Raw genomic sequence first — 15,973 nt, 5'->3', positions numbered from 1 at the left:
GTTATCTTATTTTGTCAAGTAGCAACTTGCAAAAACGAAATTCTAGGTTTTGACATTGTTTCAGATCACTGATTGAATCAGATCAATGTCATTCTCTTCTTTGTTGGGTTGAGAACTTTTCAGCACCTATGACCTTTACCATTTGAAATTTTAAAATCCCACCTTATTATCTACTCTTCACATTTTGAAGCTCAATAAACTGGTAGGATTGTTTCAATGCAGTTTTTCATCCGAAGTCTTTGCTAATACCACATGGCTGTGTTCAAATGATAAATCTTTGATTTCCAAATTAACTAAAAGCTGGGCTCAAAATGAAAGAAGAATAAGATTAAAGTGGAATCATAAAAATTAAAGAAGCCACCATTTTATAGAAAATGCATAGTATTGCTGCTTTAAATGTACTGGTGATTACAGTGGTCTTAGGCAGTACCTTAGCACATTAATAAGTTCTAACGCAGAATGAATGATAAAGTCTACAAAAATATGACTTTCATCTTTGAAAATAAATAAGTTTCCATTTATTTAGAGCTGGTGTCAATATATTTCCTTCAATAATGAAACATATTTGTTATCATTTTTTTATTATTTCTCTTGGTTACTAAAATACAAGTTGGACCTTATTTTTCATATATTTTCATTTCTCCCTTAAGAAAAATTTAGCACAATTGTGGCCATCATTCTCCTGATAGAAATAAAAAGGACAGAATTAAGGAGTCTGGCCACAAAAAAATCACCTTAAGGGAAGATACTAGTTGACAATGAATAAAAGAAAATATATATATATTTTTCTAATAAATAAAAATAATTTAAAACACTAGAGCCTATACATGATTATTTTGATTATGTTCATTTATAAATGAAATCTCTTTTTTTCCCCAAAATACATGGAAGCAATATTGAAAGTAAACAAACAGAGCAATCATGGTTTTTTTCTCCAATTATAACTCTTTACATTCTGTAGCTTTCCACCAGTGGTTTGGTATACAAGAGAAGAGATAATGCCACATTACCATTCATGAACTTTTTCAAACGTTAAAAAAATAGTTCTGGCCTCCTATAAGTCAACATTCATCTTCAACTTCTCTGATTGGTGGGATCAAGCTGCTTGTCGATTTGTACTGATTGATTTGATTGGTCATGTGAGTGCTCATAGGCTTGATTTGAATATTTCTTGAATAGGCATTTTCCGGTTCATCTGTAAACCATTTCTTTTCTGCAGTAGAAGAACAAATGGGTGGAAACAGAACAAGGAGGAAAAGACAAATATTATTGTTCTGAACAAATCAATATAAAAATGTATTGTAGATAATGAAATCAATGCAAAATACAGAATTGAAATAAGAATCTGAAAACTATGATATTGCGGATAATTGAAGCATGACACATGGATCTGAAATATATGTTGACATGTGGCTCTAGCTACTCTATTTTGCACTTCAAATATATTTCTTCCTAAGCTCATTCTTTAAAAAAATATATTGTTCCCCAAAACAGAAATTTGGTATCTGGGCAAGAAACACATGGTTATTTCTATAGAGAGAAAATGTAAGCTCTCTTTGCAATAGTTGAATAGAATATGTGGCTAACCTTGATATTCTGTTGTTATACTTTAATTTGTCTTCCCTGAAGAGTCAAATGAAGGAAATACAACATAAGCAGGAATAAGCAAATATCAAAGACCTCTGTCTGATTTGACAAACCTCAAAGCATTCCATAGTAGAGTGTGACACGGGGACAAAGATTCATCCCCGTCCTCCTCACCATTCCCACATTTTCATCCCCATCCCCTCATTGTCCCCGCAGTGAAGCTCATTTCTTATCCCCATCCCCTGCCATCCCCGCAGCCTTAATTTTCTTCCCCACATCTTCCCGCGGAAAGCAGAAAGATGATTTTATGTAATTTAATGGGCCTAAGGCATTGCAAATAAATATTTTAAGCCTATTGTGGTGGGGGAGGGGGGGTTTCTAACTTTTATGAAGCATGCTAGGTTCTGTATTGCACACAGAAAACCAAACATCAGCTCAATAACAGTGATATTTTAGTCCATACAATAATTGTGGTTCTAATTATTAATGCACAAAACATGGAATTTTAATTCTTATTTAATTCTAATTCTGTCAATGATGAAAATTTTAGTTTTTATTCAGTCCTGTCCTGAAACCTGTAGATCTTATTCAGTTCACAAACTCATGGCAAATAATTTTAGCTCTCCTCAAAATTTTTGTTCTTATTCAGTTCACAAAATCGTAACAAATAAAGTGCAAGCATATGAAGAACAACCCTCTGAATATCACATGCAAATAATTTACCTCCCCCCTCCCCCCTTTTACAAAGCTGCGGTCCTGAACAGTGCAAGCTAAATGCTGAGACACCCATAAGACTAGAATGGACGGCTTGGCATTTAGCTCACACTGCTCAGCAGCGCAGATTTGTAAAAGGGGGGATTAGTGCTTATTTTCAGTGTAAAAGGCTTAGGCCCATATTCTATAAACAACGTCTTAACTTAGGCACCAGTAGGCACCGTACTGGTGCCTAACTTAAGTGCATATTGTCATTTAAAAGAACGTTTAAAACTGGCACCTAAACAAACAGCACCAGAATTGCACCTACAGTGGTACTTTACAACGCCTAATACCACTGTAGGCATAGCTAATGCCAGAAGTGGCATTAGACATAGTAAAGTGCCCCCGGAGATGCAATACACATGAAAGGTAGGCGCTGGAAATGTAGGCCTTGAAAACCCTGGCCTACATTTCCGGCTTCTAACTTTCCTGAAGGTGTGATTCTATAAATGGCACCATCAAGTTTCAAGTTTTATTAAAATTTGTTGAAATGCCTATCATGAATACTAAGAGGGGCAAAATCGAAAGGAACGTCTAAGTCTGTTTTCATCCAAGTCATAAGTCGTCCAAAGTAAAAAATAGCTTAGGACACATTTTCAAAAAATACGTCCAAATTTTTTTTCATTTCGAAAATCGTCTAACTATATGTCCTGCTGATCTGATTGTCCAAACCACTAAATCGTCCATCTTTATATCACATTTTCATTCTTTTCGTCCAAGTCAAAAATGCCTAGAACAAGCCCTGTTGGACGTGGGAGGGGTCTGCAAAGTGATGGACTGAACACCAGACATGGCACCTAAATACAGGGCACTGCTGTGAACTTCACAAAAAGGGTGCCATGTCTTCATCTCACTACAGCTCCCTTATAGGGCATGGTGAGCCCCCTCAAACCACCTCCAGAATCCCTTAGACCCACTTATCTACCACCCCAATAGCTCTTATGGCTGCAGGAGTCATTTATATGCTAGTAAAAAAGGGTTTTGGGGGGTGTACAGGGGAGTGCACATGTTTCAATATCAATGCAGTGATTACAGGGGCTTATGGGTATGGATCCACCCCTCTTTGGGTCCCTAACCCACCCCTAAGATGGTTTAAGATGCCTCTGTGCAGCACGACTAGGCTTTCCTATGCCAGGTGATGATGTTCTGGAGGCACAATTTTCAAGTTGTGATTAATATTTTTATGGGGGTGGGGGTTGGTGATCACTGGATAGTGTGTGGGGGGTCTGTATTATGTGTTTGCAGTGCTTATTTGGTCACTTTAAGTGGGTTTTTGTGACTGAGACCATGACGTCCAAGTTCCGTCAATCCTGTGCTGTATAACTTTCGGTTATACATGCAGTACGACTAAGTCTAAGCCTGCCCACATCCCGCCTAAATCCCGCCCTCGACACTCCTCCTGAAACGCCCAGTTTAGCTTTGGTCGTTCAGCGCCACTATGAAGGCCTAGGTCATTTAGAAATATGTCTAAAACCCGGTTTGATTATCGGCACTTGGGCGTCTTTCGTTTATGATTGTCCAAGTGCCAACTTAGGCTAGTTTTTGGACGTTTTTCTCTTTCGATTATGAGACCCTAAGCGTTTTACAATGTTAAAACCAAGGGGGAGACTTACAAGGACATATCGACGAGACAAATTAAGGACTTAAAACAAAGACAATAGGAAAGTTTTGATGAAATACAATAATTACAGGAAAAGCAGACATAAAAAAGGGAAGAACACTAGGAGGGGGGAAGGAGAAGGTCCTTTTTTATAAAGAGAAGGTTCTCTTTAGGAAAAAAAGAGGCTGCTGTTTTTAAGTTGGCCGCCGCCCCCAGCATTGTATATAGACTATAGGCCTCAGTGCTTCTCTCAGTGTAAAGCCAAATCAAACACCATAAATAGACAATGTCCATCTCCAAGCAACAAAACAAAGCCAGCAAAAAAAGAAACGATAAATTCATTCAAGTACAGCCCTCAGAAAATCACATGCATATAGTGCCCCTTGTACAAAGCCGTGGTAAATGCACCAAAACACATAGGAATCAAATGGGCTTTGATGCATTTACCACAGCAGCATTGTTACCACAGCATTGTAAAAGAGGCCCTTTGGTAGCAAATTCTATAAGAGGCACCTAAAGTTAGGCTCTTATCTTTCTAAGTAAATTGGCTTCAATTATGAGCTTTAAAAATTAACTAGGCTTTAGGCATTTATCGTCTAAGATGCAATTCTACAAAAGATAGGCACATATCACATAGCACCTAGCAGCACCTAACAGCAAAGTAGGTGTTTTTAGGGAGTAGAGAATGACTTAGGTGCCATTGTAAAGGACTCATGTGTATGTAATGTAGGCCTTTAAAACCTGACTTCTATTAAAGGCGCCTAAGTTTTGGTTCTTTTTATGCACCAATTACAGAATCTGGCCCTTAATGCTTTTCTCTCAGTCATTTCCAGGAACTTTGAAACCTATACAAGCAATCTTTAACATTGCTTATTGCCTTTTCAGTGAGAAACCAAACAGACTAAAGAATATCAATGTCCACTAAAGGGTTAGCATATGTCCTGGAAAACCCGGACATGTTCTGTTTTTAGAGAACATTGCTTCCAAATGCGGCCTTTGAGCTTGGGAAGGTTCGTGGGGGGACGGGGCTGGGGGAAGAACAGGGCAGAACCAGAGGCGGAACAGGGCGGGACTGTGGGTGGAATGGGGCGAGGCCAGGTGCCCTTTTTTTTCTCAAAGAGTAAGTCTAGCAACCCTAACTAGAACTTTTCAAGTTTAGCATTATGTTTTAAAAATACTCTTGTTTCAAGCTACTACTACTATTAATGATTTCTATAGCGCTACCAAACGTACACAGCGTTGTACAGTTACAAAGAAGAAGAAAACAGTCCCTGCTCAAAAGAGCTTACAATCTAAACAGGCAAGACAGACAAACAGGATGTCATGGATACAGTTAAGGGGAACGGTTAATCAGCTGGCTGGGTTGGAGGGCAGAGGAGTAGGGCTAAGGATTGAAGGCTATATTAAAAAGGTGGATTTTCAGTCTACTTTTAGACAAGGTAAGGGAAGGGGTTTGGTGGACAAACTCAGGTAATTTATTCCAGGCATAGGGGGCAGCTAGATGAAAGAACAAAGTTTGGAATTGGCAGTGGAGGAGAAGGGTACAGCTAAGAGTGGCTTATCTGAGGAACGGAGTTCTCTGGGAGGTGTATAGGGTGTAAGAACAGAAGAGATATTTAGGGGCAGCAGAATGAACACTACTAAACTGGATTAGTACAGATTGATTCTACATAAACATTCAGTGCCAGATTCTGTAATTGGTGCCTATAAAAGATAGGAGCCTAACATTAGACGCCTGTTGATTGTCAACGACACTTAGGTACCCATTACAGAATCACACTTAACTTAAAACTAAGATCTTTAGAGAATCGTGCCTAGTGGTGCCTAAGTCTTTCTTCATCCCTAAATAAGCCTGCTTTGGTGTTAGGTGTCGATAGGCGCCTATCCTTTGTATCTTTTTTCACAGAAAGTTGTTGAGAAATTGGACAAAGTAGACTCTAATTTAAAGATTCTGGATAAGCGTTTATATTTAGTTGAAACACAGGTTTCTCCTTGCAAGCTGTTTCTACCTCAGCTGTTCCTTCATATAGTTTGCATTTTAAACTTGAGATGTTGGAAAACACTGTACGGTCAAGGAACCCAGGTTTGGTTAATTTCCCAATAACTCATTTCTTATTACCTGAAATTATATTGAGGAAATATTTCAAAGAGATTTTAGGGTTACAGAACGCTGATACATTATCCATTTTAAATTGTTATTATATTCCTCAAAAAACAGAAGCTTTCTTCTGAGCAAGGGGTGGATCAGTAACAACAGATTTTGATCTTACAAGATTTTTTGAAGACTCTCAAGATTTAATACAAACTAGGTCCATCCTCTTGGTGGTATGTTCTAATGAAAGTGATAAAGCTTTGATTATGAAACCTTATTTTAAAAATAAGGATTCAATATTTTGTGGAGTTCAAGCATTGATATTTTTAGATGTGGCCAAAGCTACACAGATAATAATAATAATTTTATTTCTTATATACCGCTATACCATAAGTTCAAAGCGGTTTACAACAAGATTCATGCAATGAGAGTATGCGGTGATTACAACAAGAAACATATGTTTAGAACAAGTTTAGAGCGGTTTACAACAAGATACATAAGTTCAGAGCGGTTTGCAAGAAGATACATGCAATGAGAATATGAGATGTTTGCAACAAGCAACCATGATTACAGCCGGATACAGAAGTACAGAGCAGTTTACAAGAAGATGCATGTAATGAGAATGGGTTTACAACAATATACATGCAATGGGGGTAAGGGGGGTGAAGGGAAGAGATGGAAGATTTTTTTTAGCACTGAAATCTAGGGTTGTAGCTTTGGGAGTCAAATATTTTTTTTGAAGCTTCCTTGTAAATGTTTATTGAAATTTCAGGACAAGGATTTTGTATTTCAGGACCCATTGCAATTGGAACAATTTTTTAAATTACATGAAAGTTAAAAATAATGACTGATTTGAAAAGAAGTCTTTAATAATTATGCCAAACAATGTTGGATTTTTGTTTTATAGAATTTCTTGACTATGTTAGTTTCAATTTTATAAAATGGTAGATTCTATTATCCAAGATTTCCCAAATGTTTTCCTTAAAGTTCAGGTATTATTCTCTCTTGATCTGAGCTTATTGGAATGATGTAGTATTATTTGAAAGTTTGGTTTTGTATTATTTCCTTTTGATTTCCATAACTAGGGTTGGATTTAATTTGATAAAATATACATAAATGATACAATGAATAAAAAAAGACAAACATAAAAAAGAGGCAAATAGGCATCACTGTGGGCTCCTTTTATGAAGGTGCACTAGCGTTTTTAGCGTGCGCTGAAGATTAGCACAGGCTAACCCCTGCGCTACACGAAAAATACTAATGCAAGCTCTATGGAGGCATTAGCATGTAGCACCTGCTATACGCGCACTAAAACCGCTAGCGCACCTTCGTAAAAGGAGCCCTGTGTTTTCATTAAAACAAGACACAAATAAGCACCCTTTCCACTTTTAAATCTAGGTAACCTCTTACAGTATTACCTTCTCAAGTGGTACGAGAATACAATGATTTAAACGCCGAAAAAGGAGGTGTAGAAGAAACACACAAGAAGAGGTGATGGTCTGTAAACACCCACACAAGTAGAAGACACAAAGGAGATCAAATGTATCAAGAAGTATGTGATTTATTCTAAAGACCCAACTTGGCCACATTTCACCCTCAAGCTACATCAGGGATAGATGATAAAGGGGATAAATACACACTTCCCCTAAAAGCAAAAGCTCTATGTAACCCAAAGTTACGTGCCAAAAAGTGCTGATAGTATTCTTCAAAAGGCACTTGACCTTCAGACTAACGTGGGGTGATGAATTTATGACTGCTGAAACCTGGTGTATAGACAGTGTTTAACTTAGGTGCAGATAAGACATTATTTTCTAACATCGTGCCTATCTTCTAGGAATGCCCCCGTTCCTCCCATACTCCTCTCTCGGCTATGCCCCTTTTGAGCTGCAAACTAAGAAATTTAGGTGTGTATTTTATAGACTAGCAACTAGGATCGATGTGCATGAAAATCCAAATTGTTGCCAATTAAATCGTTCTCGATTGTTGGTGCCTCATTAGCTAAGTCTCCTTCATACAAGGAAGGTGTTCAGAATCTCCTTGACTCATATCAAAAACTTGGCCATCGTATGTCATAAAAATACACTTTTTGCACTCACATCTTGACATTTTTTCCGGAAAATCTTAGTTTGGTGAGTGACGAGCAAGGAGAAAGTTTTCACCAGGACATTCAGTTAATGGAGCGTTGCTAATTAAACAATTTTGAGTTTTGAGCAGAACTCGGCTAAGTGCCTAGTGGTGCCTACCCTAGGCGTCATTTATAGAATCAGGGTCCCAGTCTCTGCAGCACAAAAATACCCAAGCTGAGTACATCCTTGTAAATAAAACTAAATCCTAACCCTATCTGAACATAATTAGGTTTAGGCTGATAATAGTTGAACTAAAATGAATTTTAGCCTTTCAATATCTTGAATCATCTTCTGTAAGGGACCCTTTTACTAACCTGCATTAGGAGCATAAAATGGTGTATTGTAGGATATGCTCATATGTCTTGTATAAATGCAAAATATATTTTTGAGGGGTGTGTCAGTAGGCGATGAGCAGGCATTCCTGTACTAATCAGCACAGCTATATTTCCACACACTAACAGGTTAGCAAATGGATACCACACGAGCACTTATAGGAAGAGAGTGTGGCATAGTGGTTAAAGCTACAGCCTCAGCACTCTGAAGTTGTGGACTCAACCCCCATGCTACTCCTTGTGACCCTGGCCAAATCATTTAATCCTCCACTGCTCTAGGTACATTAGATAGACTGTAAGCCTGCCAGGACAGATAGGGAAAATGCTTGAGTACCCGATTGTAAACTGCTTAATGTACCTCGTCCAAACAGTATATCAAATCCCAATCCCTTTCCCTTATCATGGGTGGCAGTAAGTGCTCACATGATAAATACTTTTAATGTAAACGATCATAAACTCAGAAGCTATTCCATATAATTATTACTTCTAAAATTACATTTATTTAATATAAACTATATATACCTATTAAAGTAACCTTAGATATTAGAGAAAAGAATCTTAATTCACATTCATTCTAGAGGACTTATCTGAAATTGTCCACATATTGCCTGAGGTAATTTTTCAAAGCAGAATTATGTACATACTTGAAACTTATTGCTAGCAATAGGCAAGACTTCCTTTCTCTAGAGCATGGTTCTTAATCCTTTTAAGTTCCTTCATCCATTTAACTGATCAATGAAACCCTCTTGCCCCCTTCCTAAACCACATGGTCTCTTGTGAGCACTAATAGAGCTACTTATATCATTAATTGATAGTGACTGAGCCGGATAGTGAAAAGACGCCGATGCCTAGGACTAGGCAGGGGAAAATAGTCTCCCAAAAAGAAAGAACACTACCTACACCAACACCAACACCACAACCCAGAACTAAAGCCAGACAGGGAAGGTTTAGTCCGGAGCAAGAAAATACCTATTTGTTTTCGCCTGTGTTAAAGAATGGAGAACAATGGTAGGTGGAACTAATAGGTCTCAGGATAATGTTCCTGGGGGGAAGGTGGACCAGACAAGTCATAACATTCATGGGGGACACAATTCCAGGCAACACCAGGAACATTCTAGCCCTGACTTTATTCAGGTACAAGCAACACCTGTAGCCTATTATACAGAGTCAAATAAGGACCAGCAGCAGTGCTCAGTGGGGAGGCAGCCACTGAACCAACTCACACTGGAGAGGAAACAAAAAGGAGACCAATTCCAAGGACATGCAGCAGCATACCTCAGCCTAACACCCAGGTCAGACCTGGTTATATGGAATCTGAAATGTTAGAAGATTTCATGAGTGAAGCTTCAGATAATGAAAACTATTTAGACCCTGAGAAAGTCATGGACTTTAAAGAGGGAAATGGTGACGCTGACCAGTGGGACATAGAAACAGACGAGGTTTAATAGAGGTTATGCTGGGTCTTTGAAAAATAGCAAAACTGAGAAATTTAAAAGGATTTGCTAGTTTGTTATGCTAGGTAAGGGGCTGGCTGTCTCAAGTAAACTTAAGTTAAAGAAAGTTTACTACAAAGCCTTTGCGGCTTATGAAGGTTCCTGCATCCTGCTTGTGCAAGAACCAGAGTTTTTCTAGGCTGTGGCAGTTAGCACTGCACAGCACTGGCAGTAGTTTTTCAATTTGAGGTTTTCTCATAAGACTGGATTATGGGTCCTATGTTGGTAGGGACCACAACCAGCAGTCATTGTGGGAGGAGGTCCTTTCTGCCCTGAGCTTCGCAGCCAAGGAGCTCAGAGGCAAGATCCAGTCTAAACGCTGCCAGAAATCATTGTGCATAAGAGACTGAACTATAAACTGCATGAAAGTATTTTTGAAACCCATTGATTTTAGCACAGGAATAGTAAAGAGTCATTTTTGGACTGTATCTTGGAAATTTGAAGGGTTTTTTTGAACCATGAGTGCAATGTGGGATTTTTTTTTTTTTGAAAACTGAAGTCCAATTGGAATAAATATTTTGAGTTGGATGCAAACTGGGTGTTTTATTTTACTTGATCCACCAACTCCAATTAAGAACTGATAATCTGCTCAGTCAGTGCCGTGTGCTCTGGGCTCTCTCGGCCATTCCCACTTCGGCGTGGCCCGGCCTGGTGACAATAGCCACTGACACTGTTAACAGCTGATAAAGTGTTGCTAAAATGCATATACTACCAATAACTTCCTAAGAACTGCCTTTAGTGTTGCTAGAAAGTTTCAATAAATTTACTCAGATTTCAAGACCTTTTCCAGCACCTCATTTGACCCTTGGGTATAAGGCCTCATCTGATTAAGAACCCCTTTTCTAGAAATTATAAACATTGTATCTACAGCCATCTTGGTTAGCTGGGTCCTGATTTGGGAACTGAATCCAGATCTTCACATGGCAATATATATCATTTGCCCATCAGCTACATACCTATGTTTCCTTCACTCCGTGTTTGGGGATCTGAACCTGACTTCCTTTCAATCATCTGAGAGCAATGGAGACTATCACCTGTCCCTTCCAAACAGTGCTTGCCTATCTCTTAGGACCGACTGACCCATGTTCAACAGCTGTTCATTTCGGCCTTCAAAATTCTCGTTTGAATATTTGCACCCATGGCAGCTCCACCTACTGAAATTTAAAATGGCCTTCCAACAATCATACCACTGTTTATTGTTGCCTGGGTAGGTGCTTTATGAAATCTAGGCATTTTATACTCATTTAAAACATTCAATTCACATGCAAAGAAATAAAATAGAAGCCACAGAATAGAATTCTGGAACAGATGTCATTGGACAATTTCTTGAGCTAACTTTTATGATGTCTAACTTGTAAATGAATGTCCATCAAAAGTCACAGACTTTCGTAGTAATGATATTTCATGGAATGGTACATGAGTTCATTTTTAGATGTAGAAGATATATAACCATTTTGCAAATACATGTTCTTAAGTTGTCTGTGTATGTGATAGCGATGCTCTGTGTGTGTGTGTGTTCATGTTTCTTTTAGTGAGACAGATTATGTGGGTGGGGCAGAGAAGGAGGAGGATGTAAGAGGCAAATTCTATAAACGGCGTCCCAACTGTAGGCAGCGGTAGGCATCCTACTGCTTTCTAACCAGCCAATCGGGATGCACGTTTTCTTTAAAAAAAATCCCAAAAACCCTGAAGCAGGCCGCCTACACTGTAGGTGTCTGTCATGGTTACAGGGAGACACATCAAAACATTTCAGCTCACCCAAGGCTGGGCATGGGCATGGCTTCACCCAGGAATGGCCTTGGGAGACATTAAGCAGCCCTAGGCATCTCCCTAGGTCCATGATAGACGCTTGAAATGTAGGTCACCAAAATGCTGGCCTACATTTCAAATAGACGCGGCCACTGAGCTGATCATGACAAGGAAATCTCCCTGCCGCGATCAGCTGAGCAGCTGCGGCAGGGAACACTCCCACCATGAAGTTGGCTGGCAGGAGGCATACCCACTCCCTCCTGCAGTCACCCCTGAGCCCCCTCCCCCATGAATGTATGGGGCAGGAGCGATGCCCAATCCGTCCTGTCACCCCCCCCCCCTGGAAATGTCCACGGCAGGAGGGATGCCCACTCCCTCCTGCCACCACCCCTGAACCCCCTGACAAATCCCCCAGCAACCCACTCCCTCCTGCTGCCATACCCATGGAATTTCTCCCCCACCTGATGACACCCCCTCCAGAGCCTCAACCACCTGTAGACCCTCAGCCCCCCTCTAACTGGTAGATCACCCACGGCACTCACACTTGATATAGTGGCTTGTTAGCTGCAGGCTAAGAATATTTAAAAATGGTAAAAACTGAAAAAAAATATATTTGGTCTTGCTTAGACATAGTGCAAGTAATAGCATACTTAGAGTTCAGGTATGGGTAGAGAGGGACTGATTCAAACTGTGTCTGGAAAAAACAACAACCCTGAAATGTGTATGCTGTAAATGAAGTCTGTACTGAAGATGAATTCCTTAGGGAGGTGCATGAATGTAAATGTACACACTGGTAAAGCCTGACATATTGTGTGGATGCACAGAATTGAGTGGCTATGCTCAGAATTCCACAATATCATAGCATCCTTACCATATGCTGGAGAAAGGGTACATACACACTTTTTCAGTTTGTGCATCTGAGAGTCCTTCCACTACACGAGTCTAGCATGTTTTGTAGATTCACTGAAGTGAACGACTGTGCTGCAATGTCACAGGGTCAGAATCCTTACTAGGCAGGGCAAAGGGCACACATTTAATACAAAAAAATTCTGGACTGCTATAAGAATGTGGTATTCCTATATATGTATAACATATTGGCTTGTATTTTAGAGAACCTGCTTCCAATATCTTAAAAGAGTCAGTTATAATTTTTAATTGGTTTTGTTTTATCTTTCACAGGCGTACAGAACAGGAGAGTCACCTCCACAAGTCAATCGCAAGCAAGCAAACAGTGGAGATGTCCAAGGAAAACAGGTGAACTAATGTGTTTCATGACTCTATTCAATCAATGACTCATTCATTCAATGACTCAGCATGTACATGTTTCGGACCAACCGGCTTGCATCAGGAGTCTTGTGTTTTGTAGAAGTAACGCTCATGTTTGATAATTCCAGGACTTGGCTCACTCTATATAAAAAGCATGTGTAAACTTATGCAGTGCTCTTGTGAAGTAGCTCAAGCCAGAAGCATCCACAGTTTTGATCTTAGACTTTTGCAACCGTGGATGCTTCTGGCTTGAGCTACTTCATAAGAGCACTGCATAAGTTTACACATGCTTTTTATATAGAGTGAGCCAAGTCCTGGAATTATCAAACATGAGCGTTGCTTCTACAAAACACAAGACATCTGATGCAGGCCGGTTGGGCTGAAATATGTACATGACGAGTCATTGATTTGAATGAGAAATTGATTGAATAGAGTTGTGAAACACATTAGCACACCTGTTTTTTTATTGGACGTCTCCACTGTTTGTTTGCTTGCTGTTTTATCTTCTCCTGGTGCCTTAGGGTCATCATGCTGCTGTTTCTTTATTAATTTCACATTTTTCCAAACCTATTGTCCCAGAACTTGTTCTTGGGACTGGTCAATAGTAGCTCCTTTAAGACAGGGGAACGATAGAGGTTGCATTCCAAAGTTTCTAGCTGTGTAGGAGAAGGTAGCCTTCTTCCATCAAATGTTCTTAAGCAAATCCATCTGAGGTTCCTTTGTGCAACTCTCTAATGCAGGGGAGTCCAACCTGTGGCCCAAGGGCCACATGTGGCCCTGTGAAGTATTTTGTGTGGTCCCGGTCGAGGGCGATGCAGTGTTTTCCTCTGCTGCCCCCGGGTGTTTACCGTTTTACCGGCTCCCTCCTCTGTCTTGCTGCAGCGTTTGCGCGTTTGTGCAGCCCCATAAAAAAATTTTCGGCCAATGTGGCCCAGGGAAGCCAAAAGGTTAGACACCCCTGCTCTAATGGGTCCATTTCCCCACAAGCCTCCTTCCTTAACCTAATCTTGTTAGTACTTTGCCCAACACTCAGAGGATTTAGAGTCTTCCTGTCAATGTTAGAGTCACTTTATCTCTAATGGTGGCTTTCAGTCTTCATGCTACTGTGTCTTTTTATCATTTATTAAAACATTTTATACCCCTGATAGCCAATGATCACAATTAAAAAAAATAGAAATAGAAAATAGAAAGGAACTCTTTAAAAGATAGGGTAGACCTAATCATACATACATTAATTGGATCAATTTGGTACTTTTGGAGTACTGCTGCCTTTGTGGCAGACATGAGCCATAAGTATTAGGTAAGTCTGATTAAAAATATATGGAAAACCCTAGTCAAGAGTGCAAAATTGCTTGTCCAATGGATTCAAATAGAAACAAACAAAATAAATGATCGGAATAATTCAGAATCCCAAAATTAACTAAAATGTTGATTGACCTGAAAACTAAATATGAAATGTTTTCCGTGCATAGACTGTAAGCTCTTTCAAGCAAGCACTGTCTTCTTTGTGACTCTGTACAGCACAGCGTATGTCTGGTAGTACTATAGAAATAATTAATAGTAATAGCAGTAGTAATATCCCAAAGGAACATGTTTGATAACATAACTAATGGGGCTTCTGAATTTAAAAAAATGTGGACTCATTTTCTGAAGTTAAATATTCTTTCTGTTGCAGGAAGTGACCTCTTATTTTAAAAATGAGGTGTCAGTTCAGCCATTTAACTGATCAATAGCTCCAAGCTGCTTCGTGATAATAATAATCTGGAATAAATATGACATCTTCTTTGGGTTGTTTTAAGAATATCCTTATTTCCTTTCCATTAAGTTTTTTAGTGCTGTGCAATCTTCGACATCTCTTCTTTCTGCCTTACCTACTGCAATTAAGTTCAGTTTGATTTGAACAGATTGGGGACGATAGGAATTTATAATGTTGCATCCTGTACCGTGAAGCTAACTGATTAAGTGCTTTAAATTATTCTCCTTGACAGGATGATAAAGTTCCAATCTGTTCATAGATGATCTACAGCTTGCCAGGTTCCTATAGCATCCTTCTACATTCATTTATCTTTTTGTCAAGCAGGATTTTTTTTTTTTTAAGAATAAAAAAAAAAGACTTTTAAAGTCTTTCAAACAACTAAATAATTAATGAGGATTTAAAGGAACAGTTCCAATGGAATGGTTAAAGGAAGGTTATATAAAATCCCCCAGAATCTTTAACACACCAAAATAATCTCAGGCCTATTTAAAAAGCCATTTACTCAGCATGTGACACATATGAACCATTATGCATTGCAGAAACCAATTTTATGTGAGCAAAGATGAAACTAACCTTTCAGAGAGGTGCAAAGGGTGATGCTTATCGTGTTTTTAAATGGCTTCTGAGATGACATAAACAGTTTCAAACTATCACTTCTGAAAATGGTTTGTGTTTAACAGGCTCATTTCGAAGCAAGTTAAATGCAGTTTTATCACTGATTATTTCTTCATGCTGCTAGACAAGTTTATTTTTACAGGGAACAAGAGGTGAACACAAAGTGAATAGTTGAAACAGAAGGCAAGCCATGATCTTAGGGAAATCTGAATGACCTACAGCGCATCTTCTACATTGAAAATAATAAGAATCAGACTTCTTCAACTGGGGATTGCCCATATTTAAAAGCAGAAAATCCTGAATATATTAAGATATTAACCTTTCCAGTAAGAAACATGACATTTGACTTTTAAAGTATGCTGATTAAAATGTAATTCCCTTTTTTCATTGGGAAAATATTAATGTCACATAAAATGATACAAAGAATGCACTTTAAAAGCCTGAAGGCTTTCTACTGTCAAAAATGTTAGTGTAAGTAAAAGGGTACACAATGCAGTTCTGAAATTGCATTCTTTTTTATATATATTTATGATACTTATTCAGTACAATTTGTATTCACACAGGTTAATAAACAGCCAAACATATAACTTTAGTTTGTGCC

The 15,973-nt window shown here is 38.9% G+C and overlaps 1 protein-coding gene across 3 annotated transcripts in view; it reads right to left on the bottom strand.

The window, feature by feature from the left end:
- Positions 1-567: 567 nt before the first annotated feature.
- KCNMA1 (potassium calcium-activated channel subfamily M alpha 1) overlaps positions 568-15,973 on the bottom strand; it is a 1,372,671-nt gene continuing 1,357,265 nt past the window's right edge. For 2 of the 3 annotated variants that reach the window (XM_033940852.1, XM_033940853.1), the window contains one exon: positions 568-1,213. In XM_033940852.1, the coding sequence (XP_033796743.1) occupies positions 1,062-1,213 (152 nt within the window). In that variant the 3' untranslated portion in view covers positions 568-1,061. The remainder of the gene's footprint in view (positions 1,214-15,973) is intronic. The other variant, XM_033940854.1, reaches the window with a different exon arrangement.

The sequence above is a fragment of the Geotrypetes seraphini genome, chromosome 4, assembly GCF_902459505.1.
Source record: "Geotrypetes seraphini chromosome 4, aGeoSer1.1, whole genome shotgun sequence".
Classification (NCBI taxonomy): domain Eukaryota; kingdom Metazoa; phylum Chordata; class Amphibia; order Gymnophiona; family Dermophiidae; genus Geotrypetes; species Geotrypetes seraphini.
Note: the sequence above shows the minus strand (reverse complement) of the source record. Positions and strands in the feature narration are given on the sequence as shown.